A 27,252-nucleotide genomic window follows, 5' to 3' on the forward strand; every position below is an offset into this window, starting at 1 on the left:
CCCCTTCTTTTACTGCGTCAAGTCATCGTGGTCCCCAGCTCGAGTCGCAGCGAGACTCGCTTTACAGCATCGGGTTGGGCTTGCGAGGGGCGAGGTCCTTTTGGCACGCTGTAGATGGGACCCAACTCCATGACCTGCTGCGGGGTCCTGCAGCCTTTGGAACCTCTACTCATTGCATATCTGACATGAACCACTCTGTTCTTAACGCCTCCTACCCTTCAACAGCTACTGAACGACATCCACACCCGGCGGCACCGAAAGAGATTGACTTCAAGCACTTCCAAGAGGTCTACCGATCCGGCCCGCATTTCAACCCGGACAAGGTAAAGTCTCCTGCGCAGCTGGCAGCAGCACAATCGTCAGGGCAAGGCGCGTCATCGCAGGCGTCCTCGACGAACCACCAACATGGCGCTGTAGAAGATCTGCACCAGCTGCCGGAGAGGTTCTGGAAGACTCCGGCACTGCTGCTGGACGAGGCTGAGATGGACGCGATCAATGTGAGTCTCGTTTGATCTAGTCTATGGAGTCAAGCGCACACTCAGCTGACAACAAGGCGAACGACGCACTCAGAGCGGCGGTGCATCGTTGCGATCATGACAGTAGGTAGAAAAAGCTGATGAATCTCTCATGCTACGATTAAAAAAAGTTGCGCTCTGCGGGCACAGCATCTCTGGAGGCTGCGTCTCTGAATTGGTCTGAGGATGAAGTACACGCGCCAGATTTAAACGATCTGGAACTCGTCCGCACCCATAGCGCCCATTTGTCCCTTTTTCTTCGACTTCTTTCCCAGCTGCCGCACAGCAGCGTACATCCTTTCCTCTGCTTCCTTGTTGCGCACCATGATGCTGTTCACGCCAGCGTCGGCTCCACCTCCACTGGTTTCGCCGATCTTGCTCGCTAGAGCCAGCATGTCCGCCTTCGAAGCCAACTTGGCCTTTCCCTTCATCAGGCCGTCCTTTTCTTCTCCATCCGAAGAACCATCGTCAGCGGGCCCATTGGTACCTGCCGACGCCGCTTTGGCCATCTTGGCCTTCTTGCGCTTCGCAGTCGTTCCCTCACCGCTGTCTTGCTGCAAATGTGCCAAGCGCGCTTTGCTCTTGACCGTCGCAGGTGCCTCGCGCAGCGCAAACGCTTTCGCCAGATGACCGAGATGCACATCGCGCAGACTGAAGATCGCCTTCTCTGATGATGGATGCGTGGCATACGCGCGCAGGTGCGAAAGGTACGCTTGGCGGGCGAGTGAGACGGCCTGCAGTGAGAGCAAGGATAAATTTATGGGTTACAGCCCTGCAATAATTGCCGCGAAACTTCGAGCCACGGACGCACCTTTTCTGATCGCAGGACCCAACGCTCAAAGGCAAGCTGCACATCTGTGGCGCGATTCTCGTACTCATCCGCCGTTCCTCCATACCCTTCCAGGAGCACGTCTCTGAAGTCAACCTCATTGATCTGTGGCCGCTGTCTCTTGTCTCCTGGCCTGGCCGCGCTAGAGCTCTGCCCCTGCTGATCATCGATGAACATGCCCGCCTGGTACTTTTCGACGATCGGCTTCTCGTGCGGAAGCAGCATCGTCCAGCTGTGACCCGCCTTGCCGACGCGCGCTGTTCGCCCAATGCGGTGCACGTACTCCTCCACACCGCCTTCAGTTGGTGCGTCGAGCTGAATGACCGTGCCCACATGTGGAAGGTCCAGACCACGAGAGGCGACGGATGTACAGAAGAGCACGGCTGCAGAATTCTTGCCTTGATCTCCAGTCTCCTCAGCAGGCGCAGGCGCCCCTTCCTCTGCATCTGTTGCACCCTCCTTGCTCCCCCTTTTCGCTTTCTTCTCGCCCAAGCTGCTGAACGCTCGGAGGGAAGCAATGCGTTCGCCCTGCTGCAAGCTTCCATGAAGTCGGTAAAATGAGCAGCCAGGTAGCAGCTCACACCGTTGCGCGACCTGCTCTTTATGTCCCGCCTCTACCTCTTCTCTTTCTTCGCTGTCGGCAGAACCATCCATCGTCATTCCGCCAACTCCATTCCAATGAAAATCAACGCTGTCGGTGCAGCTCATAAAGACGATCACGCGATTCGCCCCTTCTCGCCCGTCGGGTCGTTGCTTCGAAAAGAGAACCTGCCGTAGAAGCGCAATGAGCGTGACCAGCCGTAATTTGGGTGGCACCAAGAGGTAGTGCTGACGCAACTGCGCAGGAGCTGCGAACGTCCCAGATGATGCTGTTGTTGCAAGGGAGTTGGAAGCTTCAGCTAGCTGCGAAGCATCCGATTTCTCCGACTTTTCCTGTACCGAAACCTGCTCTGGCTCCTTTCCACCATGCCCCCGGACAACGAGCGGGTCTCGCAGTGTCGAGCCTGCAAGGATTTGAACATTCTCATCGATGGTCGCGCTGCAGAGAATGGTTCGGCGCCCGCCAGCCCACCAATTCACCCCCATGTAGTCCAGCTCCTCTGCATCGTCCTTGGGTACGGCCGAGGCTGATGCCGATGCAGGTAAGCCTTCACGCGCGCGCGTCGCCTCCCGGGCCGCTTCCATAGCCAGTTTCCGGCGACCGTCAATGGCCTTTACTATGCCTTCGAGCGTTTCTTTGAATCCGAGCTCCATGAGTCGGTCTGCCTCATCAAGGACAAGCCAGCGCAGCTTTCCCACGTCAAACGCAGATGTGTTCTGCAAGTGATCCAGAAGCCGGCCTGGAGTGGCTACCACAATGGACGAGCCTTTCCGCAGGCGCGTCTTCTCGTGATTCTTCGTCGACCCTCCGCAAAGCAGCGTAGGAACAATCCAGCGCGACATGCGGGGACCGTCGTCTCCATCGTCCCCTTGCCCTTCGGCCTCGCTGCTGCCCTGTAGGCGCAACGGCAGGTTGACAAGCTTCTCGAGCACTTCGTAGATCTGGCGAGCTAATTCACGTGTCGGTGTAAGGATGATCGCCAGCGTTCCTGTGATGCTGCGGTGTATGAACGAAAGACTGCTGAGCGGGAGCAGTGAATGCAGGATAGGCAGAAGAAAGGACAAGGTCTTTCCCGAGCCAGTCTGGCTTGCCAGGAGCACGTCACGCCGCTTTGATTGGCTCAGCGGTACGTCATCGCCATCGAGAGTGTACTGGCCAACAGCAAAAAGATGTGGCAACGCCTTCTTCTGGATATCCGTTGGACGTTCGCCAATTCCTATCTTCTCGCTTTTGAGGTATTGTACGAGCAAAGGATGCAGCCCTAGCGTGGAAAAGGTGACTGGCCCAGACAGTGGTGCGTTTGAAGGAGCATGTGCTAATGCATTCTTGGCTGTCGAAGATGGTTTGGCGCGGGGAATCGAGACGCCAGTGAAAAGGGACGAGATCACTGTCCCTCCCGTCCCTGCATTCAAGCTTGGTTGTGCATGACCAGCTGAGGCGACAGGAACTTCTTCCTTTTTCGCGTGGCCGTCTTTTGAAGATGCAGATGTTGTCGCAGATCTGCTACTAGATCCGCCTGTTTTGGGTACTAGTCCAGTAGAAACGGCCCGATAGGTGCGAGAAACAGCTGGATGGGGAATCAGTTTTGCCTTTTTAGGAGCTCGTGCAAGGTGATCACGAGATACATGTAATTCGGCTGTCCGTGAGGAACTGTTACGTTGCGAAGGCCTGCTAGAGGTGACCTGCTTTCGTTTCTTGTTACTGCCGTTTGCGCTAGCCTGAGCGGGTACCGAAAAGTTGAGGAGGATGCCGTCGTCGTCGTCCATCTTGCCTGCTTCCGTCCAATGCCGCCTACTGGGCGAGCTGAGTCTCGGAGATGAACCTGGTCGTTGCAACTGATCCTAGCTACAGAGAGTCAAGGGGGCCGAATTTTCGCCCGTCTTGACCTTTGCTGGGGAAATTGTTCAAGAGCGAAAGGCTAACCCACTTGCCCTGTTGCAGGAATGAGATCATGTTCATATGAGAGTGTAGAGGTTCTAGATACCTGCTGACCAAACGCGGAACTCGGAACTTGGCAGTCAGCAAAATTTCTAGCGGTGCCTCAGTCTCATCGCTCATGACCGACTTCTCCCTCCCCAGCTCATATTGACTTCGACCAAGGGGACAGGAGATTAACTGAAGGCTCTTCTTACACATCCTCGCTGGTGCGGTATTCAACAGGGGGACACAGGATCCTCGAGGCAGTCGATTATTTGCCTCAAAATGCCCGGTATTGGATCTTCAAAGAAGGGCGGCGCGGCTAAAAAAGCCGCTGCAGATGACGACCTTCGTCAGCGCTCCAAGGCCCGCGGTCTTCTGAATACGTCCAACCTCCCGGCCCTGCAGAACCTGCTCAAGCGTGACCCAGCCAGCTACAGAGATGACTTTATTGCGCAATGGAATCACTATCAGTCCTTGAGTCGGATCCTCAGAAGCGACATGGGCATCGGGATGGACGCCAGCGGGTCAGGTGCAGGTATGGCTGGGCCATCGGCAGCTTCACAGATAATCAAGACGTCCAAAGACGAGCACAATCGCTTCCTTTCGTTGCTTTCCTTCGTTGCGCAGCTCGCTCCATCATACCCTCAGATCACCAAGGGGTTTCCTGAAGAATTGTCAACTCTGCTTTTGCAGCATCACTCGGCGCTCAGCCCGGACCTCAGGCTCAGTTGTGTCAAAAGTCTAGTCCTGTTGCGCAACAAGGACCATATCAGCTCTGAAGAGTAAGTGCGATTTCTACTCGATGTCGCACTTCGCGCTTGTTGACAATGTTTGGTGTTGTCCATAATAGACTCCTTCGCACACTGCTCCCGCTCTTATCACTCACAACTTCGGCTACCCTGCGCACTTTTGTACAAAAGACGATTTTGTCCGATCTCAAGACCGCAAACCTTAAGACAAAGGCGGTGAAGCTCAATAGTCTGGTGCAAGGATGGCTTTTCAGTCTTATTCAGAAGGGTATCGAAGCGAACAAGGTTGCGGCTGCAGGTATCGGCATCAACGACACTGGCTCGGCCGCCAGCAAGGCGAAAGGTAAACTTGCCGCTGAGAGCCGCATGAAGAGCGAGGCTCTCTGGGCTGTGCGCTTGGCATCGGAGCTGTGGCGCAAGAACATCTGGAGAGACGCCAAGACGGTGCAGATCATCAGCGAAGGGTGCTTCCACCCACATCCAAAAGTCCAAGCCTCTTGTATCAGGTTCTTCCTTGGTGATCTGCACGCCTCCGAGACCGCAAACGGATCTGACGACGAGAATGACGGCAGCGATAGTGACGAGACCAGTGCCCATACACCAGATATGTCTAAGCTGAAGCACCAACGGAAAGTCAAGAAGAAGACGCGCAGTGCAGACAGAAAGATCAAAGCAGCAGCAGCGACAGCGCGCAAGATGAACAAGCAGAAGGAGGCCAACCGCGGTGGAGATGGAGATGGGACGATGAACGCTGCAGCCATTGATTTATTGCATGATCCTCAGAGCTTTGCGGACAAGCTATTCGAAATGCTTCGCATTGGTGACAAAAGGACTCCGATCGAGCTCAAGGTCAGGATCATGCAATTACTCAGTAGAGTCATCAGTTTAAACAAGCTCGCTGTTCTCGGGTTCTATTCCTACGTCGTCAAGTGAGTTGAATAGTTCTTCGTGCGAATTTTGAACGATGCTGAAAGCTCCGTTTCACTCTTGCAAGGTATCTTGCGCCACAGCAACTCCACGTCACACTCATCTTGGTCTCGGTGGCGCAATCTGTCCACGAGCAGACGCCCCCTGATGTGCTCGTGCAGATTGTTCGCAAGCTTTCCGACGCATTCGTTCACCCCGGCGTCGGTCCAGAGGTCATTGCGGCCGGTCTCAACACCATTCGTGAAGTGTGTCGCCGACAGCCTTCGGTCATGGAAGGCTCGGCCGAGCGCGACCTGCTCGAGGACCTCATCGCATACCGCAAGAGTAAGGACAAAGGCGTGTGTGCGGCCAGTCGCGGTTTGCTGGCTCTTTACAGGGAGGTGAACCCTGCGTTGCTCCACAAGCGGGAACGTGGCAAAGCCGCGACGATGGCCGCTATCGCAGGTGAACCCATTGGATCCTCCATGCAATTTGGCGTGGATAAGAACGAAGTTCATGGCATTCCCGGTCTAGATTTGCTAGCAAAGCACCTGGATGAGCATAATGATGAAGAGGTGGATGAGGCCGACGAAAAAGGCTGGGAGGGATGGGAGCTAGAGAGCGACAGCGATTCTGACAGTGACGACGGCGGTGGATGGATCGACGTCATCAGCGATGAAGAAGATGGGCGAGACGGTTTTGAGATCTCAGACAGCGAGGACGAAGATGGTAATCCGAAAGAAAAGGTCGGAGACGCAGATGGACCAAAACCTAGCGCAAAGGAGCGTGCCACGCAATGGAAGGCGCAGCGGCAGGTGGAGAAGGCGAGGCGGAAAGCTGGTGAAGTAGACGATGAAAAGGAGGAAAGTGAGGCGGTAAAAGCGAGGAGAGAGCAAGCGCTCAAAGACGCACAGGAGCTGGCTGAAAGGGCGAAAGCTGCGGAAGAGGTGGTAATGAAGCTTGCGACAACCAAGGTGAGCTGCTCTGCGTGCGCGTCAGATCGAAAACCCAACTGATCCCATCCTTGATATCTTCGCAGATCCTCACACCAGCTGATTTTGCAAAACTCAACGAGCTGCGCTTGGCGTCAGCTGAAGCCGCAGCTAAGGCTGGGTCAATAGGCTCAAAGAAGGCCTTGCAGGAGCTTAAGGCGGCCACAGCTGCCAGCAAAAAACGAGCGGCCGGCGCACAGGGAAACACATTCTTGGACGAAGGCGATATCCTTGGACCGCGCAAAAAGGCCAAAGCAGATTATGAGGAGCGCATGGCCTCGATCGCCAAGGGAAGGGAGGACCGGGACAAGTTTGGAAGCAAGAAAGGCAAGAAGAACAAGGACACGCCGAGCTCGACGACAAATGAACAGAAAAAGAAGAGCAAGAACTTCCAAATGATTCAGAAGAGTTTCCAGGTCAGGAGCAAGAAGAGGGCAAGTCTATATGAAAAGTCCAAGAAGCTTCGAAAGCACATCGACAAAGCCAAGAAGCGTACCAAGTGAATGTATTATACAAGTGGGCGAATAGGTAGAGCTACAGTCTGCGGCCTTATGCGAAGCCGCCCACCATTCTTCGACGCGGTTCCAGATCTGGCGGAGGAATGTTGAGGTCCGGCTCCTCCCGCTTCGAGTGAGGTCCCAGCCTTTGCACTGGAAGAGAGCCGACAGAGGACTCATCATCGTCTCCCACTTCCAAAGGTTTGCGGGGGACCGAGGAGAGAGCGTTCGAGATTTGCACATCTGAGATAGCGTCTCCGTCGTCACCATTTCGATTGTCATCTTCGTGTAAGTGGTTGGTAAGAATGCCAGTGGCTGATTCATCGACTGACCCGCGAGCCGCAGACAACACGTTTGCAATAGGCTGGATCGCAATGTTTTGGGTCTCCTCTGATGGGGCCACAGTTGCAGTCATAATCTCCGCATGCGCTTCTTGAAGCTCCCGCACGCTATCTTCGTCCAGGCGCAAGTCGAAAAGGTCCCAGATGTACTTGCGAACAGTCTGCTTGAACGAGAAGCTGCTCAGCAATTCCAACGCACGTGCCTTGAGAGTGGGATTACGAAATTGTTGCGAATGCCGCAGTTTGAGCTTGGCCAGGGCTTTGGAAGCATTATTTGCAGTGATAGAGTTGCCAAGGTTGGCAATTGTTTGCAATATTTCATGCTGCACGAGACTCTTGGGAGATTTGATTCTGAGGTAACGTAGGTCAAAAGTGCTTTGTGGTTGCCACAGTGGCAGCTCCACAAAGCGGTTGAGGTCTGTCGGTAGGCAGATTCCATTGGATGGATGGAAAGCTGCACGCGCAGATATCCAACCAAAGTCGCTGAGTAACTCATAACCGGGCTCTGTCGTACTGATGAGGCCGAGCACGAAGAAGCAAGTTCTAAAACCCATAAACAATTCAGTAATCATCCTGGGACTCTGTATGTAAGACACGTACCCCTTAATTGAAATTACTGGCGACCGCTCTGCCATTTCCACAATCGTGGACACCAAATCGTGAGCTTCGAGAAATTGCAGACCACCCTCCGCTGTTGCGATATGTCCCTATTGAAAGAGTGTCAGCATTGAGAGAGATCGCAGTGAACCGTTCAACACTTACCACAGCCCAAAGCACGCTCTTCAAGCGGCCCAAGATCTCCGTGTCTTGCGCTTCAAAGGCATGTTGCTGGATGAACTGGGCAAATTCTTCAAAATGTCCCTTGTCGTGCAATGCCATGCATCCAGCTTCCGTCTTGACCAGCTCGCCATAGAAGTGTGGAGGTGCGCATCCGTTGAAAGGCACGGGTCCGCCCCGCCCTCGGACCCTGTAAATGTTTACAGCCTGCGACAGCCAGACTTCAAGCTGAACGCAATACCTGTGATTGCATTCCGTGTACCAGTCTTCCATATTTTGGTCAACATAGCCGCCTTCGATCAGGTGTCGTACACCGGTCGTCGTTGCCAGAAACTTTAGTAAGAGCGGATTCCCGGTGTCACCGAGGTGATCCAAAGAAGGCCGTTTGGATACCACCATGTCGAGCAGAGGTTGCCTCTGACAAGCTTGGCCGATGAACTTGACAGCAGCCTCCTTGACTGCCCGCGACGGGTCAAACAGCTGAGTAAGCAGCATCTCGATAGCCCAATTTGACGGTGCATCGGAGGTTCGAAGAAGCACCGCTATACGATGAGTCGCAAAGAGGCGAAGATGGCGGGAGCCAGCTGTCAATGCGTGTGACAAAAGGGCTCGAGGATGCCCATCGGTTTCCAGGTCCATGTGTTGAAGCGCCGCTTTCACAATGTAAGCGCGTCGGCTTTGCGTGACTAGTCGATGAAGGATCGAGAAAAGTTGAAACTTCTCCAAAAGCTCCACCCCTGCTGCATACCGCGTGAAGACGCTTATCATCTCAAAGTAGCCGCCTGTGAGCGTTTCCTCCATCCGCGCACGCGTCATCAAGGGCTCCTCGGTCGAAGTAAGGTTGAGCTCGTCTAGCTGCAGTAAGCACTCCGCAACTTGCGACAGAAAGGGATCTTCCGCTAAGAAACGGAACCCTTCCGGATGGTTCATGATTGTCCCGAGCATGCTGCATCCCATGCGCGTGATAATGGAAGTCTGAAGACTCTTGCGGATATGGCTGTAGCGCAACGAAAATGGATGGTAGAATGCCAGCATGCGCTTGAAGAATCTTGACGATCCTTTCATAGCCTCTTCCACACGCCTTGGATCCAGGAGGGCCCCTTCCAGCAAGTCGTTGAGTTTTTCCATATGCCATTTTGTGTGATCCTTTGAGACTGGCACCTGCGTTTCGACTATCATATTTCGAAAGGCAATATCGTCCATCTGCATGAGGTGGCGCTGCCTCACCTTATCGATCGTTCGTAGATCTGCCCGCGTGCTAGCCACAGGCGATAAGATCGCGGAACTTGGGCCATCGACGCGATTGCGACTAAGGGCGTCAATCAGACTGAGCGCTGAGGATGCGGCATCGCGGGAAGCTGGCCCAGCATCTTCGGCTTTTGATGCCAACGTGAACAGTCGTGGGAGCGTGTGGATGTGCGGAATGATGTGAGGCGGAAGGAGCCGATTTGAAAGACTGAGCACCTCCCCGACAAGTAGTGTTGCTTTTCGCCGGAGATCGGGATAATATTCGATCACATGTACCAGCGCTTCGAGCAGCCCAGCTTCCAGGAAGATCATGAGAACTAGGGCAAGGAAATGATCGATGAGATTGTGCTTGCATGAATTGTCACCTGCTACCCAGCCTTTGCCCTCGCTATGGTTCAGAGCTGCTGGAGAGAATGAGGACATGCGTTTCAGTGCATGGAATGCCTCGTCCGTCTCTGAGCCGGCATTCATATTGAACAGATCGTAAAGCATGTCGAGTAATACGTCGCAAGCCTCGTTGGGATTGATGCGCAGAGCCTGCACGAGCGATCGGATCGCATGCAGATCCTTCATGCACAGGTAGATCAGGCCTGTCCAGCTTCGTAGCATCACAGATACCACGCGAGCAGTAGTGCGCAAACCAGCTTCTGCGGTTCCGTACGCTCGATAAGGAGGGTCTGTAAAGCCGGAGATCACAACCTAGACGAGCAGAGCAAAGAAGATCAGTTCTTCTGTATTGCTTGATGTACCTACTATCCTTTCCCAAGCAGGGTTACGCACCTCCAAATCTACCCCTGGTCGTAAGTACGATCTCGTGGCAGGTGCATCCAGCAGCGACAAAAGTGTGCGCATCAGCGTGGGGGCGAGATCCGTGTTGTGTTCTGTGAGAGAGTGCAAAAGAGGTCCTAACCCGCCGGCGCGTACCAGAAATTCAAGATCGATGAGGGCAAGCTCGCCAAGTGTCTCAACGCATATGTCTCGCAGCTTGTCATCTGGTTGCTCTGCAATAGCGACTAGCGCTCTGACGGTGCCGATGTCGATGTATTCCTGCAGAGATCCGGTGTGATGCAAAACCTTGGATCCGCTTGTTCCTGCTTCCATGATTGCGCGTATGAGCTTGAGAGCTTGCTCTCGCTCTTGTTCAAAGCGATGGTCACGCAGAAGTGTATGCATGAGATACAGGGGAAGGCCCTTGGCTCTGAAAGCGTCGCAAAGAGCTTTCGGAGGTCGGACGACTGCGTGTCGCAACGTACGATAGGCGTGCGCACGCACTTCTTTTCCAGCGGGGTCACTCAGACACGGGAGCACGGCATCGACCAGTGCTGCTGCGTCCACCTCATACCTAACTCTAATGTTGCTGCGAAGCAAGCTGACAATGCGCAACATGGTGTCCATCCTTTGCTTGGCCTTTTGTCCGAGACCGGCCGCATTGCTTGGAGTGCGGATGTGGCCGGGAGCATTTCGAATGCGTCGCTGAACCGTCACTGCCGGCCCTGTCTCTCTCGCATTTTGTACCGTCACGTCTTCGTCCATCTGCGACAAGCTTTTTAACATGGCAAAAAGTGCTTCAGCTTGAGACTTTGCTATGCGGGTCGCTTCTGGTGCTCCAGACGTTCCTTGGACCTCTGTCAGGACGTCCCTTGGAGGCGAGATGCCCACAATTCCAAGGCCACCTGGAGCCCCGATTTGGCTAGAGATGGATAGGTTCGCTCCGAACGATCCGGTTTGTACATCTGCGTCCGGCAAAGCTCCAGAAGCACCGTGCCGATACCGATGATCCTTGTGAGTCGAGCTCCTTGCATAGCCAATACCATCAATAATGGCAGCTGAGGAAGCAGGGTCTTCTGAGAGCTCGATTTCTTCATGGCCCTGATACGAAAATGAGTCTCCTTGTGAAGGTTGTGCATACTGACCACGAGTCTGAGCATCCTCTATGGCCGACTGAAGAGCCTGTATTTTGCTGTAAGCGCTTTGCAGCTCCGCTTCGACTTGCACCTTCAAGCCCGCCTTGCTGTCCCCCTCAGCTTGCAACAGAAGTAACAGGTTCTCAGCTCCATCTTTGACCTTGAGCTCAATTTCGAGTTTCGAAATCAACTCTTGCGCGTCAGTCGCAGAGGCTTCTGACCCTGTGCCTAGCGCTGACGATGGATGGAGGCTGCCGATGCTGCTATTCGAGCCGCCGAAGCCGTTCGACGCGGCCGCGTATGGATGACGGGGAGCGCTCGATGGCTCTGCACCTTCGCGCGCATTTCCAGAAACATTGGAGATCATAGCGAGTGGGTGGCGGCGTTATCCCTGACCTGGCGATATCGCGATGTTGATAGCACCTTGCAGTTGCTCAGCCGGGCCACCGCCTCTCGTCCTCTGCCCCAACGCCCGCTGAACACACTGAGCAGCCAAATATACGTATGGGCAACCACAAAGCCCCTTTTATGCAGCTCCTGAGGCCTAAGTGTCCGAGGTTTCGCGTGGCATGACCCAAGCGATAAAATAAGAAGGGCAAGGCAATTATCATGCTTAAACACCTTTGTCGTTGCTCAAAGATAGTGATGGGATGGAAAGAGGAGCAGCCATGCCTCCGTTTACGTAATCGACCAGGTTGTTTGTTTGGTTTTATTAATAATCTTACCTGGAAGAGAAAGGCCTCGCTATTTCAATCGGCAGAATTTGAGACTCTTAAAGACCTTCTACGGATAGTGCTTCAGGAGATTGATCTCACGGTTGTGGGTTCGAGTCCCACGTGGGGCGGCCTTCTTTTTTTAGCTGTTGTTGAGCTCGCATGACTTTTGCTTTTCTCAGCGTGGTCGACTCAAACACGCTCAGTATTTTTTTGTGACTCAGAACATTGTGCGAAGAACGAGAAAACGGAATCGGGCAAACTGTACGAGATATGTAGCCCGGTATCCGCTGACCTGCTATGTGCGAAAAACTAGTGTCCACAACTTCAGGGATCCGGATTCTCATGACCGCCGTGCTTAAGCCGCCAACGATGTGTTGCTCCTGTTCAGCATCGTCGACGGTGCGAGCGCCGGATTGGGGTCCTGTATTTGCAGGAAGGATTCATACAGGTAGATGATGCCGAAGAGAATGAAGAGCGCTGCACCTCCGAGTGTAACTGTAAATGCATCGACGAACAAGCTTCTCAGCACCGAAGTCGAGTAACGGGTTGGCAGGGGCACATGCTTGCACGAAAGGCACACAGACTCACCGTGCTTGACAGAAATATGCGATGCCAGCCAGCTTCCGGCGGTAACTGCCGCGCAGGTGCAAATGGCATGACCTGCAATTGTGCCAAAGCTAACGAGCGCGACATTCTATAACACGCATGTACGCCAATTCCTCAGCACGCTTCTCCATCACAGATGGATGTGTTATCTCGCCATGGACTCACGTGAGCAGCCGCCAGCGCAATCGTCGCAATCTGGCTCCGATCCCCCCACTCTCCGAGAAAAGTTAGGACGAATGCCTGCGCAAATGTCCGACTAAAACACAGCGAAAGGAGATTGCGCGCCCCTTCTCGTAGACTACCTTGTTCTGACAGGCGCGATTGCCGCGGACGGCTGGGCGACCCTGATCGAGACGCGTGGACGGATGACCCTCGCTGGTGTATACTTGATCGCATGCTGCCAACATTGCCGTGCACGGTCATGGGTATCTCAATTCTTGAATCCTTGGTTTCTTCATCGTCTAAGGCATCCTCCAGCCGTTCCATTGCGTACACGTCATCACCCTCGCCATCAATCTCTTTCGCCGCCTCCTGCCACTCTTCATTCATCTCGTCGCCTTCCATCTTCAAGGCCTCCAAGAGCATCTTGGCACCAAACAGGAAAAAGAGAGCCGATGCCAAAAAAGTTGTGAGCGTCTTGGGCAACAACGTCGGGAAGACAACGCCGAGCATGGCCGAAAGGACGGACATTAGCGCCAGTGCCGAGAAAGCCCCCAAAAAGACAGTGAAGCTGTACTGCCGCATTGCCAAAATGGCGGCGATGAGAAACGTCTTGTCTCCGATCTCAGAAACCTGCCATTGATCAAGACAGCGATGAGCACGCGAGACGAACAACAAGTAGATGCTTCCGGACTGACTAGGATCATGGCAAAACTGCTCCATACTGCTCTTGGATCCTTGGCCCATTCTTCTGAGAAACTTGAGATGGGCGGCAGCCAGCTTATCGCGACACCGGGAACTGTAGACCCTCCCTGGACACCCATCAGGGGAGCTGCTGCGTCTGCGGCCATTATCGTTGTCACCTGGTCAGCGACGTCCGGGGCGATGGGAGCTGCTATCTATCCCGCCTCGGAGAAATGGAGACCTATGCTGTTTCGCTGAAGCGCGTGGGAGAGTGACGTTTCAGTTGACAGCGGCGGCCTTTGTGCGGGTGGCTCGCCATCTTCCGGTCATTTTTGGCCGTGTTATATTCTTCGCAGTGCAGGTCCAAGCCGTCCATGATGATGGTCAAACAGATGTCAAACCCAACGGCACAATCACGAATCCAATGGTGGGAACTAAAATTGGGGCGCAGGTGTGGAGCGCTTAACGAAACTGCCCACTGCCGCACTACGGCAAAGGTTTGCCACTCGGCACTGGCAGCCGGGCTCTCTCGGCCGGAAATCAGGCCATCACTTTGTTGGAACAACTTTTGATGAATGCTCAATGAGTCTCGGTTCTTGAATCTCGACTCTCGACAGCTCGCCTACATCCTTATTATCTGAGCGCCCCACAGCCCATATGTACGCATCTGCTCAAGGGACTAAAGTGGCTGAAGATGAACAGAAGCGATAGCAGCAAGAGTCGAAGCCGGACAGACGACCAAGGCGGTCATCGCGGTGGACGCGAACACGAACGCGACTCGGCTCGGCACATTGGCAGCAGGGGCTGCAGTCGCAGCCTTAGCCCTGACCGATCGATGCGTTCTCACAAAGATGAGAAGGGCAAGCATCGTGAACGGGAGCGGGAGGGGCGAGAACATGATGGTGAAAGCCATCCCAGAAGAGACAAGGAACATGAAAGTACCCTTGACCGTGAGCGAGATCGGCATCGCGACCGAGACGGTCGAAAACGGCGTTCGCATAGGCGTTCGCGCTCGCGCAGCGTCTCTTCCGCCTCCAGCTCAAGCTCCGGTGGAAGCTCGGGGAGAAGCCGAAGTCGAGGCGCAGATTCACATCACAGGCACGAGCGACACCGTCATTCTTCACGTCGGCATCGCGACAGAGATAGAGGCAAAGAGAGTGATAATGACAGCAGGGGGCAGCATGCTCGTGATCGTGATCGCGACCGGGACCACCGGAATCATCATTCAACTTCAAGACAACACTCTTCGCGGCACCGACATCGTGATGATAAGGAGACAAAGGAGGAGCGTCGAGCGAGGAAGGAAAGGAAGATGCAGAAGAGAAAGCGCAAGTACGCAAAAGAGAGCAACTTGGGTGCTATTCAGGAATATGGCAAGCACGGTATCATCTCAGAGCAGGAGTGAGTCGCCTCCCCGCTTTGGATCTTTGATCAATCTTGACGCAATTTCAATGCGTCCATTTGAATGATCGCAGCGTGAACAGCCGATTTCAAGGCGAGTTCCGAACCTGGCTAGTTGAAGAGCGGCACATCAACCCAGAGACGATCAGCAAATCCGAGGAAAAGAAACAGATTTCCACCTTTGTCGAGGACTACAACACCGCCACGTTTCCTCAAGATAAATACTATAACTTGGAAGCGCACGAACGCCGCATGGCTATGATCCGCGCGGGCGAGACGCTGCCGGACACTGGTGGCTACGACCCTCTCGCAGACGAAAAGGCGCTGGCGGCGCAGCAGCGCAGCGCGAGGAGCACAGCCGCCTCCGCGGCTCCGGCGACGCACATGACCAAAGCCCAGCTGGAAGAATTGAGGCGCGTGCAGAATGAACGCATCGAGGCGGGCAAGATGAAGCAGCTCGGGATGCAGGTCAAGTCGAATGCGGGAGTCAGGATGGACGAGCGTTTGCGCTGACCGACATGAAAACATGATGCGAATTGCGTATGTGCTCGATTACACACAGTGTCGCAATGCGATGACCTTTATTTGAACTTCTTACTTCCCTCGTCATCATCCCCGCCGCCTACGCTCCTGGTTTCGATCTTGAAGCCGGCATTTTGCACAAGGCGCTCGGTGTAGCGTTTACCAAGCAATGCGGGCGTGATGACACCGCCTTTGAGCAGCAGCGACTGAGGATCCTGAATGAGGGTCAGCGTCGCTTCGACTTGCATGCGTGCAGTTGATTCGAATGCTGGGTCTATTGTGCACAATTTAGAGGAGAGTGAATCAGATCAGATGCATTCATGGGATGCGCAATTCAAAGCTTAACTCGCCTCCCTTGTGGTAAATAGTCGCGATGCTACTCTGGCCAGCCTCCGACTGCGCAACAGTGCGGATGTCCATGAAAGGTTCCTTGGAAAGAAGCCCATTAAGGTCTAGGACGAAGCCATCCGGGAGAGCCTGGACAGCCCAACGGGCCTGTGAAAGGAGAAAGCACAAATGCCAACGCTCTGGTCAGAACCTGGCTCTACATTTTGCTGCTGTTCTGCATACGCCTCACCGGTGGGAACCAAATTTGGAAGAGCAAGAATGTCTTGACGAAAATGGTGACGATGGCAGCGACCGTTGCATTCGGCATCACTATTCCCTCTGCGTATTGAAAAGCATCGCCGTATGCCTCCTTATTCCCCTTGAGTTCAGTTTCAAGCAAGCCCCACGTCCTGCTCACTACGCGATGGTTGTGGCAGGCGAGCGGGAAGAAGGCCAGCGCGCCTGCACGTGTCCCATGGGGCGCCTTGATGACGGGACCCCACGGCATGGGGCGCTTGCTATCGATCGGGCTGAATTCATCTGGGCGAACAGACTTGAGCTGCCATGTTGTGTCTTCGTTTTCCCTTTTCGACTGCGTCACCATATCCACACCGGACATCAGCGTACCTTTGCCAATTGTTGAGGAGATGCGGACCGCTGTAGTGACATCAGTGATGCGCGAAGCTGGAGCTTGCGATTTGAGATGCTGGACAGCCAGAAACGTCCCCATGTCGGAGGGGGTGCCTTCCATACATCAATCAAATGCATCAATTAGTAAATGGAGATGGATTGAAAGGAGGGCAGCCCTGCGGTACTCACTGTCGAACCCGCAGCTCATGACAATTGGTACACCGTTCTGCTTTGCTTGGTCGTGGAATTCATCGATGACCTTCTTGTAGAAGCCACTCTCGCCCGTCAAGTCAGTATATGCTTTTCCCTGCTTGACGCATTCGGCGACAATTCCCCTGGCATTGAATACGTTGTACGGCCCAGCAAGGTTGATGACGACCTTGGCCTTGGCGACCATGGCAGCTATGCTGTCCGCATCGAACGAGTCTGCCACGATGGTTGGGACGCAGTCTGGGATGGAAAGCTCTGCGCGCAAGGCGGAAAGCTTGTTGGACGAGCGACCGGCGATAGCAAAAGTGAATGTGGACCGTTCTCGGTGCGAGAGCAGGTAGCGCACCGTGTGCTTGCCAGTCACGGCGGTCGCGCCGAAAACGACGATGTCAACGATCTCGTTGGACATGGTGCTTGCTGATAGCGTGGCCGAGAAGGGTGACTTTTGAGTGATCTTTGTGCTTTGCGCGATGCGTCACGCTCTGTGGAAGGCAGCTCTGAAGGGCGGATACCTGATGCCTGATGGCCTTGCTGAGGGAAGAAAGCCAAAAGTATCGATATGGTGGTATATATGTGCTAATGTGGTCCTCTATCGGAGACCAGTCGAAAGACCACGCAGTTGCATACAATGCATTTGCGTAAGCACTTCTGCAGGTCAACCGTCGTTTTCACGTGGCCCGCCCCCAGCGCCCACCGCCCCAGAGGAGCGAGTGTGACTGCCGGTTGCCGGAGACTGCCGAAAGCGATATGATTCGGTGCAACACACATACCTGGGGTCCTGGCAAAATCGGAGTGAAACAACTGCCGCCAAGTTCACAATGCTGGACGATTGACGTTATCTTCGAACCCACCCTCTTGTTTGATGTCGACCGGGTCTGCTCTCTTCTCCAGCTTGTGATATTTAACGAGGCAGGACGACGTGTCCATACAGCCGTCGTTGAGTAGGATCTTTTCTGACCTCCAGCTATCCCATGATGGATACGTATGTATTATTAGATCTAGGCCATGCTGGACGAGCGCACAGCCGGATTGGATCTTGTACTTGCCCTTTCATCCGCACCATCGCATGTTCCCTTTGATCCATTCGCACTCCTTTGGCGGAGGCACGTTTAACTACTAAACGGCCCCAGTATAAAAAAGTTTAACGGATTGTCTCCCAAATGGCTCAAGACCTTGAGCTTCATCGTATATGATTCTCTTTGCTTTCCTGGTGCTGACTTGCAAGCCTGTCCACCTTTTGCTCACATCCTCGTCACTATGGTTGCGATCAACAGCCATGGCCCAGAAAGCAGCTGGCAAGGCTGGTAACCTGACGCCAAAAGAAATTTCGATAGCACGCACTCCATCATCTCGCAAGTCGGCGTCGCAATGTTGTCCATTCGTACACCGGACTGCAAGCTCGCCTCGCGTCCTATCGCACCGGCCACGACTGAGGGGTTGATCTTTTCGCACTATCTCAACACCAAGAGCGGCAAGGTGGATGATGTCAACCGAGATCCACATGTCAACATCAACTTCTACGACCCCAAGCCCACCGACTGGGTCAGCATCAGCGGAGACGCCAAGATCAACAAAGACCCCGCAAAGATCAAGCACTGGTCGGACAAGCTTAAGGTGTGTTGGCCGAAATAGTACCTGCGTTCTAAATGCGATTTAGCACCGCGCTGACACATTTAAACCCATTTGTCCCATGTGCAGAGCTGGTTCGACTCCCGCGGCAGTCCTTACACGGGTTCGCATGACGACCCGCGCGTAGCCATGCTCGACACATGTCCGCCGAAATTCGATACGAGAAGGCTGACGGCAAAATCAAAGCCCTTATTGACTTGGACAAGACGGCCGTCTCTTCTTAGGTCGCCGCACCTGGCACGCTCGTCATCATCAACGAGGACGACGGGAGTTGGCTACCGCAGGTCAACAGCACCGCAAGGTTACGCTCTGATTGCTTTCAACACCATCATCATGCTTGTTCGATGGGCAGATCAAGCTTGCCGGAGGTGCCGCTGGTATTTGAAGTTGCAGCATGAAACCGGCATGACGTTCATGTTGTTGCCCATTGTAATCATTTTTCCAAGCCCTTATGCAATCAGGAAAAATGAAACCCCTAATCAGAGACGCATGCAATTGCAAAATTTCTGTTCGACCCTCGATCTAGAAAGAGTCCGTTTAAGCTCTGCCAAGTCATCACACATAATCTCTCCCTCGTTCCCTTGTCTAATCTATCCGAGAGTGTAGCTACTGTGCAGCATAGCAGGCGGCGCCTGAATTCAATCATCGCCAGCGCCATCAACATCATTTCGTCAGTCCCTCCCGTCTACTGGTTCTTCGTTGTTGGTACCTCTCCGTCCCACTCGTGGACACGTTTGACAGTCGGTGCAAGCCATCCAAGACCGAGCAGCGAGCCTTTGCGCAGCTCAAAGTTCTCTGGCGACTCTTTCATCGACATCATCAAGAAGCTACTGCTGACAACAAGCTGGTAAGCGCCGACGCCGGTGACTGCGTGGATCGGGGAGGGGAATGTTAGCCAGGGCAAAAAATGGTAGATGATTATTCACTGGAGCCGCTTGGCTCATGTACAGCAGCACTCACATATATGCCACCACCCGTGCCCTTGCAGAAGCGGTGTGAGAAACCCCAAGCCATGGGCGCGAAGTGTGTTGCGCGTGCTTCGGAGGAAGGAGCAGTATATGTTATCCACGTTCCAAATGGCGAAACCCGTCATGAAGACGATGGCTCCGAGCGTGTAGAGCCTCCGTGCCTCACGTAGACGAGCAGGTCCAGCAATCGCGGTAGCATTATCGCGAGACATCCCAGCACTGGCTTTTGCACTGTCATTCGCTGCGCCATTTGTTGCACCATTGGCTTTCGCGCTCCCACTCCTTGTTGTCATCCGCGAGCTTGCCGCTGCAGCAGACTCCTCTATCTGTGTTGCCTTCGCCAGGGGGGAGCTCTTCGAGTTGAGCAGATACACCACCTGGATTGTGCTCGCGGCCTGGATCGATGCATATGCGACTTGATGGAAGACTGGGTTATTGTTGATTGCATACGCAACGGTGATGAAGAGGACCAGCGCAAAGAGGCTAGCAGGTAGGAGAACGCCGTACCGCGCGGGCGCGCCGCGCCGGGATGTCTCGAGGACCACATAGGTGTTGAGCGCGGAGACGTAGATCATCGGTAGCTCCTATGGTGAGAAATAGAGTGGATTTGTGTCAGATATAGCAGAGAGCTCGGTCAATGTGAGTGTGCAAAAGTCTCACATCTAATAGTTGGGCTTCATACTTCAGCGTGCCGTGAAAAAGTGCGCTGCCAATCCCAACGAGAGTGATTCCTGGTTATCCCAAGCGAGAGCCGAATCAGCATTCGATAATCTTGTCAAACAACAAAACACATGACTCACCAAGCTGGCACCAAAAGAATCTGTCCAGAAGTCGCTCTCGCTTGACCTGTATTGCTCCGTATATACTGAGCAGAACGAAGAAGCCATTGGTGAAGGTGTTGATCGGCTCTGCGACGTATTTGCTCCATCGAAATTTTTCTTCACACCAGTACAATGTGCTGTTGGTGCGTTTTGGCCCAAGGAAAAGCAGGAAGCAGTGCAGTAGGGGGTTGATGTGAGCGTGCTGCTCACGTGCTGCGCGACCGCTGGAGAAATGCATTGATCCCTCTGGCCAAAGCTTACCTGGTGATATCACCATAGATGCCCCTTGGGAGCGGCCAGTCTTTTGCGATGAACGCCATCTTTCAAAAAAAGAGTGAGATGAGTGGTCTTCCGATGAGGTCGACAATCGGGGCTTGCAATAAATGCGTCTTTCAATAAGGAGAGGAGTACGGCTTAGCCTCCATAAAACGCGTTAGGAGCGCAAGTTGAGGCGGCAAGAGGAGAATTGGCTGCGATGCGGGCTGTAGTTTTGCAGTACGTTTAAGTCAATGCCATGGACGGACTGGGCGCTTGGCTTGCCATCCGTTGGGCTATCATCAACTCTTTATATTCAAAGGAGGAATGAGATGATCAATCTCGCTTTCACCTTGATTTAACACATACCCCCAGCATAATGTGAGTGTGGTGTCGCGCGTCGATGTTGGCTTCTTGTCTGTGCTGCGCGCTGCCCTTGCCCTTGCGCTCCACGGGTTTCACTCCGATTCGGGCGGGGCGAAACACTGTGGGGAAATGAGAGTGTCAGAGTGGGCGCAACTGCTGCACTGGATGGCTGTTGTCTTCATCATCAGCGGGCTCGGGGTTCGGGACCGGGGGACGTGAGAGTACACAAGCCGGTTCCAGATGCCCGATTTGTGCTGTACATACTCGTATGCACCCGTGCTCACTTCGTCGCGGTTTTGGTGAGAAGCAGCAAAACACCGACTTCACGAGTAAACTGCAAAAGGCGAAGACAGATAGCCCACGACAGCGCTGATGCTCTCATTGCCAGTGTTCAGTGTTCAGCGTACATCGTTCAGCTGCCAGTTGATGCTGCAGCGTGTCGGACGGGATCAGGAACTTGTCGCATTGGTCTGGGTGCTGTTGTAGAGCTCACGGTTATCGATACACTTGAACGGTGAATCGGATTATAATATGTACATGGCCCCTTAAAGTAGACTGTAGGCCATGCTTTGAAGTTACTCCAGAAGTGGGCAATGTCTTGCACCTTCGATGCGCAGCTCTCGCTGGGCTGGCGCAGGTAGTCTGGTACAGTACACAGGCAAAGCATGTCTGACGACCGAGTGAGCTAATGCGTTCTTTACAAAGCTCGACGCCGAACCCTTGACTGAACATTCGAGTCATGTTAAAAATATCACAATCCTTCTCCCTCTGCTATTCGCTCTACACGCCTCAGACCAGCCATCAATGGATGACTCTAGGCAAAAGCAGCTAAGCGTCAAATGGGGTGTTTAGTGCTGCACTAGCCCAGTCGGCCCTTACGGTTCGCCCTCTGGCCACCCTTTCTCGCACTGCGAAGGCGCGGGCTTGCAAAGAAAGATCTGCTGATCAAGCGGCGAGATAGGGAGGAGGCCGATAAGTGAACGGGTTCTGGTGGACCTGGGGTGACCTCTTCAGCTCATAGAAGGCCATGTGCTGTACAAGTTGCGATTCCGTGTCAAGAAGGCGAACATAGCCTATATTCATATCGGCATATCAGCCTCCAAATTCGATGCGATTCTCTGGAATGAGTGTGCAGCCGGATGGAGCGCTGGATGTTGACATAGTAGATGGAAATTTGATGGATTCTTTGACGGAGCAAACTGGGTGGCCTGGCTTCGCCCGCCTCGTCCGTCTCTGCCGGGCGCGGATGCGGGGAAAGCGCGATTGTGCAGCCATATCTCTCTCACCTTGCAGTCGCGTGAGAGCGGTGGACGAGCCACAGGATCAGAGGACACTGCATCATTCATTCACCGCGCACGGCTCCTCTCGATCACCCCAAGATGAAACAGATGAGGGCGCGAATGCCAACCGGCCGGGCTACCAACCGGTCTGCCGTTGACACCTCAAATACAAGCAGCTAGCTCCACTTCTCCCCTTCTTCATCTCCAGCGCACCATCCTTTCCCTCCTTTGTCCGACCCTCCTTTCAAACCTGACACACGCCCTTTCTGATAGGCCTGATTGCAACACGCATCGCTCCACAGCAGTATCTCGTATCGCTGACCACTCGCAGCGACTCCACCAGGCCCGACCGCGACACGCTGTCCTACTCCTGCCCAGGCAGTCACGCAAGCAACGTCATTGTCAACCACTGTAAGTATCGCAGCAAAAGACCAGCCAAGCATCATGTCGAAAGTCAACGGGAAGAAAAAGGTGGCGCCGTCCACGCACCTCATCGCCGGCGGTATCGCCGGCTTTGCAGAGGCATGTACATGTCATCGTGAGTCACACTGTAACTGCAGTGTCACATTTCTACGCGCTTCTCACATTATCAGCCACGCCGCATGTTTCACTGCCAGCCCTCGATACCATAAAGGTGCGCATGCAGCTTTCGCGTCGCACGCGCGCGTCTGGGCAAATCCCAAGAGGCTTCTTCGCAACGGGCGCAAGTATCGTCAAGCGCGAGACGCCCCTGGGACTGTACAAGGGTCTAGGTGCAGTCATCACCGGCATCGTCCCGAAAATGGCCTGCCGTTTCCTCTCGTTCGAACAGTACAAGGGCTTCCTCGCGGATAAGAATACGGGCATTACAAGTCCACAAAATATATTTTTGGGTATGTAAAGCACGAGTACAATGTATCTTGGTACGCTGATATTTAATGCATATCTCTCTTGCTTTCTAGCTGGTCTTGGCGCTGGTGCAACTGAGTGAGTTTCGCGTTCGAGTATGGACTGAAACGCATAGGATGGCTTTTCTAACAAGAAATCATGCGGCAGGGCTGTGGTTGTCGTGAATCCAATGGAAGTCGTCAAGATTCGCCTGCAAGCACAGTATCATTCGCTGGCAGACCCGCTGGAAATTCCGCGATACCGCAATGCCGCGCATGCTCTGTACACGATTGTCAAAGAGGAGGGCGTTTCAACTCTGTACCGTGGCGTCGCCCTGACGGCCGCGCGGCAAGCCACGAACCAGGCGGCTAACTTTACGGCATATCAGCAGCTCAAAGCGTGGGCGCAAAAAAACCAGGGCATCACGGAGTTGCCGAACTGGCAGACGATGATGATTGGCCTGATCTCTGGGGCGCTCGGCCCCTTCACCAACGCGCCGATCGATACGATCAAGACGCGGATCCAGAAGGCCAGCAAGGTCGAGGGCGAGACGGCGCTGAGCCGCGTGGTCAAGGTCGCGGGCGACATGTTCAGGCAAGAGGGACCCGCCGCCTTTTGGAAGGGCATCACTCCGAGAGTTGCGCGTGTCGCGCCTGGGCAGAGTGTCGTCTTCCTCGTGTACGAGAAGATCAGAGATGCGATTGAGGCTGTGAGTCTTTCTCAGAGCTCCCATATGCCGGCGGATTGCACAGGAAAAGATTGCTGAACGAAACTTCGTTCTATTTTCACTCTGGCTCGTGTCATGCAGGCCAAGGCTGGCGAATTCAACCTGACGGACACTCTCTCCGACGAGTGATCGGCTCACATAGCTACCAGGCATATGCTGCAGCCGCCCTGGCAGGCAGGGCATTGCATAACCGGGAGACCAGGATTTTCAGCGGGATTAAGGCAATGATGGCGGCGGAGAGGAGGTCAGGCACAGCTGCGAGCGTATGAGGCCGATCGCTACAGGCGCGCATGCTTGCGTGCATCAGGCTGAATAGCACCATCGCAGCTGCCTGGTGCGCCGGAAGAGGCGGGGGAGAATCTGATTGGAATGGGCATTCACCTCCATAGAAAGAGATTGATCATGTAACTGCAAAAAATATGGGAAAAGCATGCGTTTCCTTTAATACACAAGCTTTACGCAACTATCGAGCTCCACCCACGCAAGGCATGAGGAGTGAACACTCCAAGTACATAGGTGCTTTCGCATCAGTTCGAAAGCCAGCCCTCCTACGGATTGCATTGGAAGAATGATGTAGTCGAAATCACAGCGAAGTCAAGGTGCCCACTCGTCAAGCTCTTGTAAATAACATGGAGGTTCTTCTGTGCACCGAACGCTTCCTCCCTTTGCATTTCGTCGATAATCGAGTATTATTCGAAAATGTAGAAGATTGCGGACTATAGGAAAGCTAATCTACTGACAGCGATTAGTAGACGGCGCTGACCTCCGCTCGACTTACTCACAATTCTCCTTCCTTCCCTCAACACTGAGGTTTTTTGCCCCCAGGCAACATGTCAAAATGAATCCAAGACTTGCTGAAAAGGAGCTCATTCAGCTGAAGGGTTCGAGGACGGCAGCCTGCTGCGACCGATCCTGGCGATTCTGGAGAGAGGATGAGGACGTTGGTGCAAACATGCAAGATGTTTTCAATGACTGGTGGATCCGACGATGCCAGCAAGTCACACGATGCTGATGAATGTGACAGGTTGAACCAGCGGAGACACGGCAGGTTGCCCTTCGAGAATCGAAATGATGATGATGCGATCGTCGGCGCCGCTGCGGGATGCGGGCCATGCTGGTTGGGAGTGCGAAGTGCCTTGGGCGCCCGCCGGGAACTCGGTCTGCCTTCACACCACACACACACGCGCACACACAACAGTCACACACCGGGCACTGGACGACTGTGTGGTTTTCGCTGTTTGCAGGCTGAGGGCTCGCCCAGTGGCCGTGGGCCACCGCGGGTCGTGTTTCCTGTCGCCGCAGGCGCTTCACTCAACTCGCCCCTCGCCGGTACTCCATAGCGCGTTTTGGGATTTGGAGTTTGTTGGAAGCGCGTGCGCTGCGTCCCCCAATGAACCGGCGGGCAGTGAGAGCAGGCACTGTAAAGCTGGCGTCTGCCTGCTTCAACGCCTCATAAATATACAGCGCTCCTCCCAGCGTCCAGCGAGACAGTACTCCTACCTTGGCTTTTGGATGGTCGCTCTTGTAAGGCGCCTCTTTCAATAATAAGCCGTCACAGCTGTCCTGCGTGTTGTGGGGAAAGGAATCGAGATCTGCTGAGCCCAACCGCGTCGACCACCTCGCATTGGATGGTCCAAGCAGGTCCCTCATTCTACTCTGCGCTTCTGTAAAAGCCTCTTCTCAACCGGAATAGAAGGAGACAAAGGGCGCTTGTAACAAAAGAGCGGCAGCAAAACTGGGCTTGACGAGGAGCTTTGGATGCAAGTGGAGTCTGGAATACAGCTGCTCCTTCAACCCTGTCTTCTCGCTTTTCGCCCATCTTCGTCCTCCCGGGCCATTTGCACCAGTCTGAGGTATTGATTGCCTGGCGCGCCTTCTTTAGCTACACCGCCTCGCTGGCCTCTAAGGCTCCATCATCATCGCATCACCGCCGTCTCTTTGCATCTCTGCACACCCTGGGCTATTTGCGATTTGCACGTGGGAGCCCAACTGTTTCAGCGTCGCACATCTGTTAGCTCTCGCCTCCGCGCTAGACCCTGACCCTGGTGCGCAAGCGGGAAAGCGCGCCGATTGCTCCTTACGTATGTATTGCCGATCTTGGTCACCTAGAAGTTCGAAGGCAAGCTCACATTCACATGACGTGCTGCCACTGCATCCTCCTTTCGTCTACGCTTTCAGCGCAGGCTAGCGATTGCTGCTTGTCAAGGTTCAACTCTTCTTAAGCGCATTTTCCCTTCTCGCGTCGAAAAAGCGCCTATCTGCAACGTATCTCTTTCGTGCCTATACCCATAGCCGAACCGCATCAACGCGTGAGTAAGCGCTGCGCAGCCCTCGCCATGGTGGCTCAGTGTTCCCTCGCCCTCGAGACGAGAAGGCTTCACCTGGGAAGGGGTCGTTGGGATTCTGATGTCACGAGCGCGAGACAACCATCAGGCTCTCCCTGCAAGACAGTCTACGCGGCGGGAGCGCGATTGTATCCATCGTCGCATATCTCGGCGTGGCCTGGCGGTACGCAGGAAAAGCATAGAAACCGAAAGGGGCTCGCGAAGGTACTGGACAAGGCGGCTGGGGCGAGGCAACCCTTGGCCCAATCGAGAGGGCTCATTGCCATGCCGCACGAACGCAAAGCAATCTCCCAACAACATTTGCTGATTCTCGCTCTCCTTCTCCTGAACTGCTTCTTCGCGCACTGTTGACGCCATGCACAGGCACTTCGCTTTTGCATCGACAGTACTCGTTGCTGTCAACTTCTCGGAAAGCAAGAGCTAGCGCAAGGAGTGATTTCGCTTGCGTCTTGAATATCGTGCCATATCTCTGCGCAGCATCTCTGGTTCACCTCGCACGGCACCTCCATCGTTGCTGCGCTGCACCGGCCTATAACGTAAGTCTTCAACGGGCCAAGCTTTCATGGAGCCTGTCGTAGACGTCGCACACATCACGACTCGGTATCCCACCTCGAAGCGGCAAAAGGCCGCCTCGCCACTTCCTACCCTGCTTTTCTTCTTTGCGCAACACCCTTTTCTTTTCTTTCTCTGACTCTCCTCTTGTTCTTGTGCTCTTCTTTCTCTATCCCTCTTATCCTCTATCCTTCTCCTTCCATCTGTGCCGCTTCCGCACCGACTGTCAAACGGGTTTTGATGGTGGGGCCTTCTTTTGTGCTATTGGTCTTTTCCTCCCCCCATCGTCCTTCGATCCTTGTCACTGCTGACCGACATTGGACCACCACCGACGTCGCATGACCAAATCGACTGGGCGACGACCTTGTCACCCTCGAAATCGCAACCTGTTCGACGATTACTCTACTTCGCTACGCAACGCATTGTCCGCCTCGTCTTTACCCACGCGTACACTCCATCCCGTTGCTGGTCAACGTATTTATTGTGTGTGACGCACACCTGCATCAAACCACGGTTCGACTCCCCCTGGCTCCGGATGCATCGATTCGACACACTACATCCTTGCGCCGTGACGCATACACTTATACATCATCTTGATCATGGCCATGTCATCAGAACCCTTCGAGTTGGCACCGTATCCATCGGACGGGGCTGTCTACCTTGACATACACCATTTACCACCTTTGCACCAGCAGCACGGCCCCCACCCGCACTCGCACTCGCATCCGCATCTACTGTCACATCGTCACCAATACTCAGGAGGTCCGGAGCACGCATCAGGGCAACAGCTTGGCGACCCTCCCCTGGACATGATGAAACGACCATCACAACCGTTCGGGCTAGAAGGCGACACGGCGCATCTTGCTGGCGGTCTCGTTGGCCCCGGCGCTGTCGGCATGGGAGCCGGC

The 27,252-nt window shown here is 54.2% G+C and overlaps 12 protein-coding genes and 1 non-coding gene across 13 annotated transcripts; 7 read left to right on the top strand and 6 right to left on the bottom strand.

Annotated features, from left to right (window-relative positions):
* K437DRAFT_23576 (uncharacterized protein) lies at positions 1–751 on the top strand. Its single transcript, XM_013385235.1, has 3 exons — positions 1–497; positions 571–599; positions 666–751. The coding sequence occupies exons 1-2, from the start codon at positions 186–188 to the stop codon at positions 595–597; spliced, it is 339 nt and encodes a 112-aa protein (XP_013240689.1). The 5' UTR covers positions 1–185; the 3' UTR covers positions 598–599; positions 666–751.
* On the bottom strand, positions 676–3,864 carry K437DRAFT_259417 (DEAD-domain-containing protein). The gene is made up of 2 exons (XM_013385238.1): positions 1,327–3,864; positions 676–1,249 (listed from the first exon to the last, which is right to left on the bottom strand). The coding sequence occupies exons 1-2, from the start codon at positions 3,709–3,711 to the stop codon at positions 722–724; spliced, it is 2,913 nt and encodes a 970-aa protein (XP_013240692.1). The 5' UTR covers positions 3,712–3,864; the 3' UTR covers positions 676–721.
* Positions 3,865–4,053: 189 nt separating this feature from the next.
* Positions 4,054–7,061, top strand: K437DRAFT_240104 (SDA1-domain-containing protein). The gene is made up of 4 exons (XM_013385239.1): positions 4,054–4,647; positions 4,716–5,543; positions 5,609–6,494; positions 6,560–7,061. Exons 1-4 carry the CDS (start codon positions 4,148–4,150, stop codon positions 7,013–7,015), a joined length of 2,670 nt encoding a protein of 889 aa, XP_013240693.1. The 5' UTR covers positions 4,054–4,147; the 3' UTR covers positions 7,016–7,061.
* On the bottom strand, positions 7,002–11,848 carry K437DRAFT_240106 (uncharacterized protein). The gene is made up of 4 exons (XM_013385240.1): positions 10,156–11,848; positions 8,113–10,074; positions 7,951–8,057; positions 7,002–7,893 (listed from the first exon to the last, which is right to left on the bottom strand). The coding sequence occupies exons 1-4, from the start codon at positions 11,644–11,646 to the stop codon at positions 7,062–7,064; spliced, it is 4,392 nt and encodes a 1,463-aa protein (XP_013240694.1). The 5' UTR covers positions 11,647–11,848; the 3' UTR covers positions 7,002–7,061.
* A 169-nt stretch (positions 11,849–12,017) lies between these two features.
* On the top strand, positions 12,018–12,123 carry K437DRAFT_t57. Its single transcript has one exon. It is a non-coding gene; the product is annotated as a tRNA-Lys (tRNA).
* Positions 12,124–12,327: 204 nt separating this feature from the next.
* On the bottom strand, positions 12,328–13,828 carry K437DRAFT_259420 (UPF0016-domain-containing protein). The gene is made up of 4 exons (XM_013385241.1): positions 13,459–13,828; positions 12,767–13,393; positions 12,584–12,689; positions 12,328–12,490 (listed from the first exon to the last, which is right to left on the bottom strand). Exons 1-4 carry the CDS (start codon positions 13,609–13,611, stop codon positions 12,351–12,353), a joined length of 1,026 nt encoding a protein of 341 aa, XP_013240695.1. The 5' UTR covers positions 13,612–13,828; the 3' UTR covers positions 12,328–12,350.
* Positions 13,829–14,038: 210 nt separating this feature from the next.
* K437DRAFT_23696 (uncharacterized protein) lies at positions 14,039–14,973 on the top strand. Its single transcript, XM_013385236.1, has one exon. The coding sequence runs from the start codon at positions 14,139–14,141 to the stop codon at positions 14,847–14,849; it is 711 nt and encodes a 236-aa protein (XP_013240690.1). The 5' UTR covers positions 14,039–14,138; the 3' UTR covers positions 14,850–14,973.
* Positions 14,942–15,358, top strand: K437DRAFT_228602 (uncharacterized protein; the record flags this gene model as incomplete). Its single annotated transcript, XM_013385242.1, has 1 exon — positions 14,942–15,358. A coding segment is annotated over one exon (417 nt), but the record flags the coding sequence as incomplete, so codon positions are not given.
* K437DRAFT_259423 (uncharacterized protein) lies at positions 15,356–15,715 on the bottom strand. The gene has a single exon (XM_013385243.1). It carries the CDS (start codon positions 15,613–15,615, stop codon positions 15,427–15,429), a length of 189 nt encoding a protein of 62 aa, XP_013240697.1. The 5' UTR covers positions 15,616–15,715; the 3' UTR covers positions 15,356–15,426.
* Positions 15,604–16,943, bottom strand: K437DRAFT_281040 (uncharacterized protein; the record flags this gene model as incomplete). Its single annotated transcript, XM_013385244.1, has 2 exons — positions 15,604–16,438; positions 16,514–16,943. The coding sequence occupies 2 exons, from the start codon at positions 16,941–16,943 to the stop codon at positions 15,912–15,914; spliced, it is 957 nt and encodes a 318-aa protein (XP_013240698.1). The 3' UTR covers positions 15,604–15,911.
* Positions 16,944–17,691: 748 nt separating this feature from the next.
* Positions 17,692–19,030, top strand: K437DRAFT_23703 (uncharacterized protein). The gene is made up of 2 exons (XM_013385237.1): positions 17,692–18,148; positions 18,233–19,030. Exons 1-2 carry the CDS (start codon positions 17,903–17,905, stop codon positions 18,767–18,769), a joined length of 783 nt encoding a protein of 260 aa, XP_013240691.1. The 5' UTR covers positions 17,692–17,902; the 3' UTR covers positions 18,770–19,030.
* On the bottom strand, positions 18,512–20,642 carry K437DRAFT_251331 (alkaline phytoceramidase). Its single transcript, XM_013385245.1, has 5 exons — positions 20,214–20,642; positions 19,932–20,089; positions 19,792–19,862; positions 19,124–19,715; positions 18,512–19,030 (listed from the first exon to the last, which is right to left on the bottom strand). Exons 1-5 carry the CDS (start codon positions 20,270–20,272, stop codon positions 18,849–18,851), a joined length of 1,062 nt encoding a protein of 353 aa, XP_013240699.1. The 5' UTR covers positions 20,273–20,642; the 3' UTR covers positions 18,512–18,848.
* Positions 20,643–21,881: 1,239 nt separating this feature from the next.
* On the top strand, positions 21,882–23,907 carry K437DRAFT_259426 (mitochondrial carrier). The gene is made up of 5 exons (XM_013385246.1): positions 21,882–22,391; positions 22,471–22,725; positions 22,795–22,819; positions 22,889–23,429; positions 23,529–23,907. The coding sequence occupies exons 1-5, from the start codon at positions 22,298–22,300 to the stop codon at positions 23,574–23,576; spliced, it is 963 nt and encodes a 320-aa protein (XP_013240700.1). The 5' UTR covers positions 21,882–22,297; the 3' UTR covers positions 23,577–23,907.
* Positions 23,908–27,252: the final 3,345 nt, after the last annotated feature.

This window comes from Tilletiaria anomala (genome assembly GCF_000711695.1).
Source record: "Tilletiaria anomala UBC 951 chromosome Unknown K437scaffold_119, whole genome shotgun sequence".
NCBI classification, from domain to species: Eukaryota; Fungi; Basidiomycota; class Exobasidiomycetes; order Georgefischeriales; family Tilletiariaceae; genus Tilletiaria; species Tilletiaria anomala.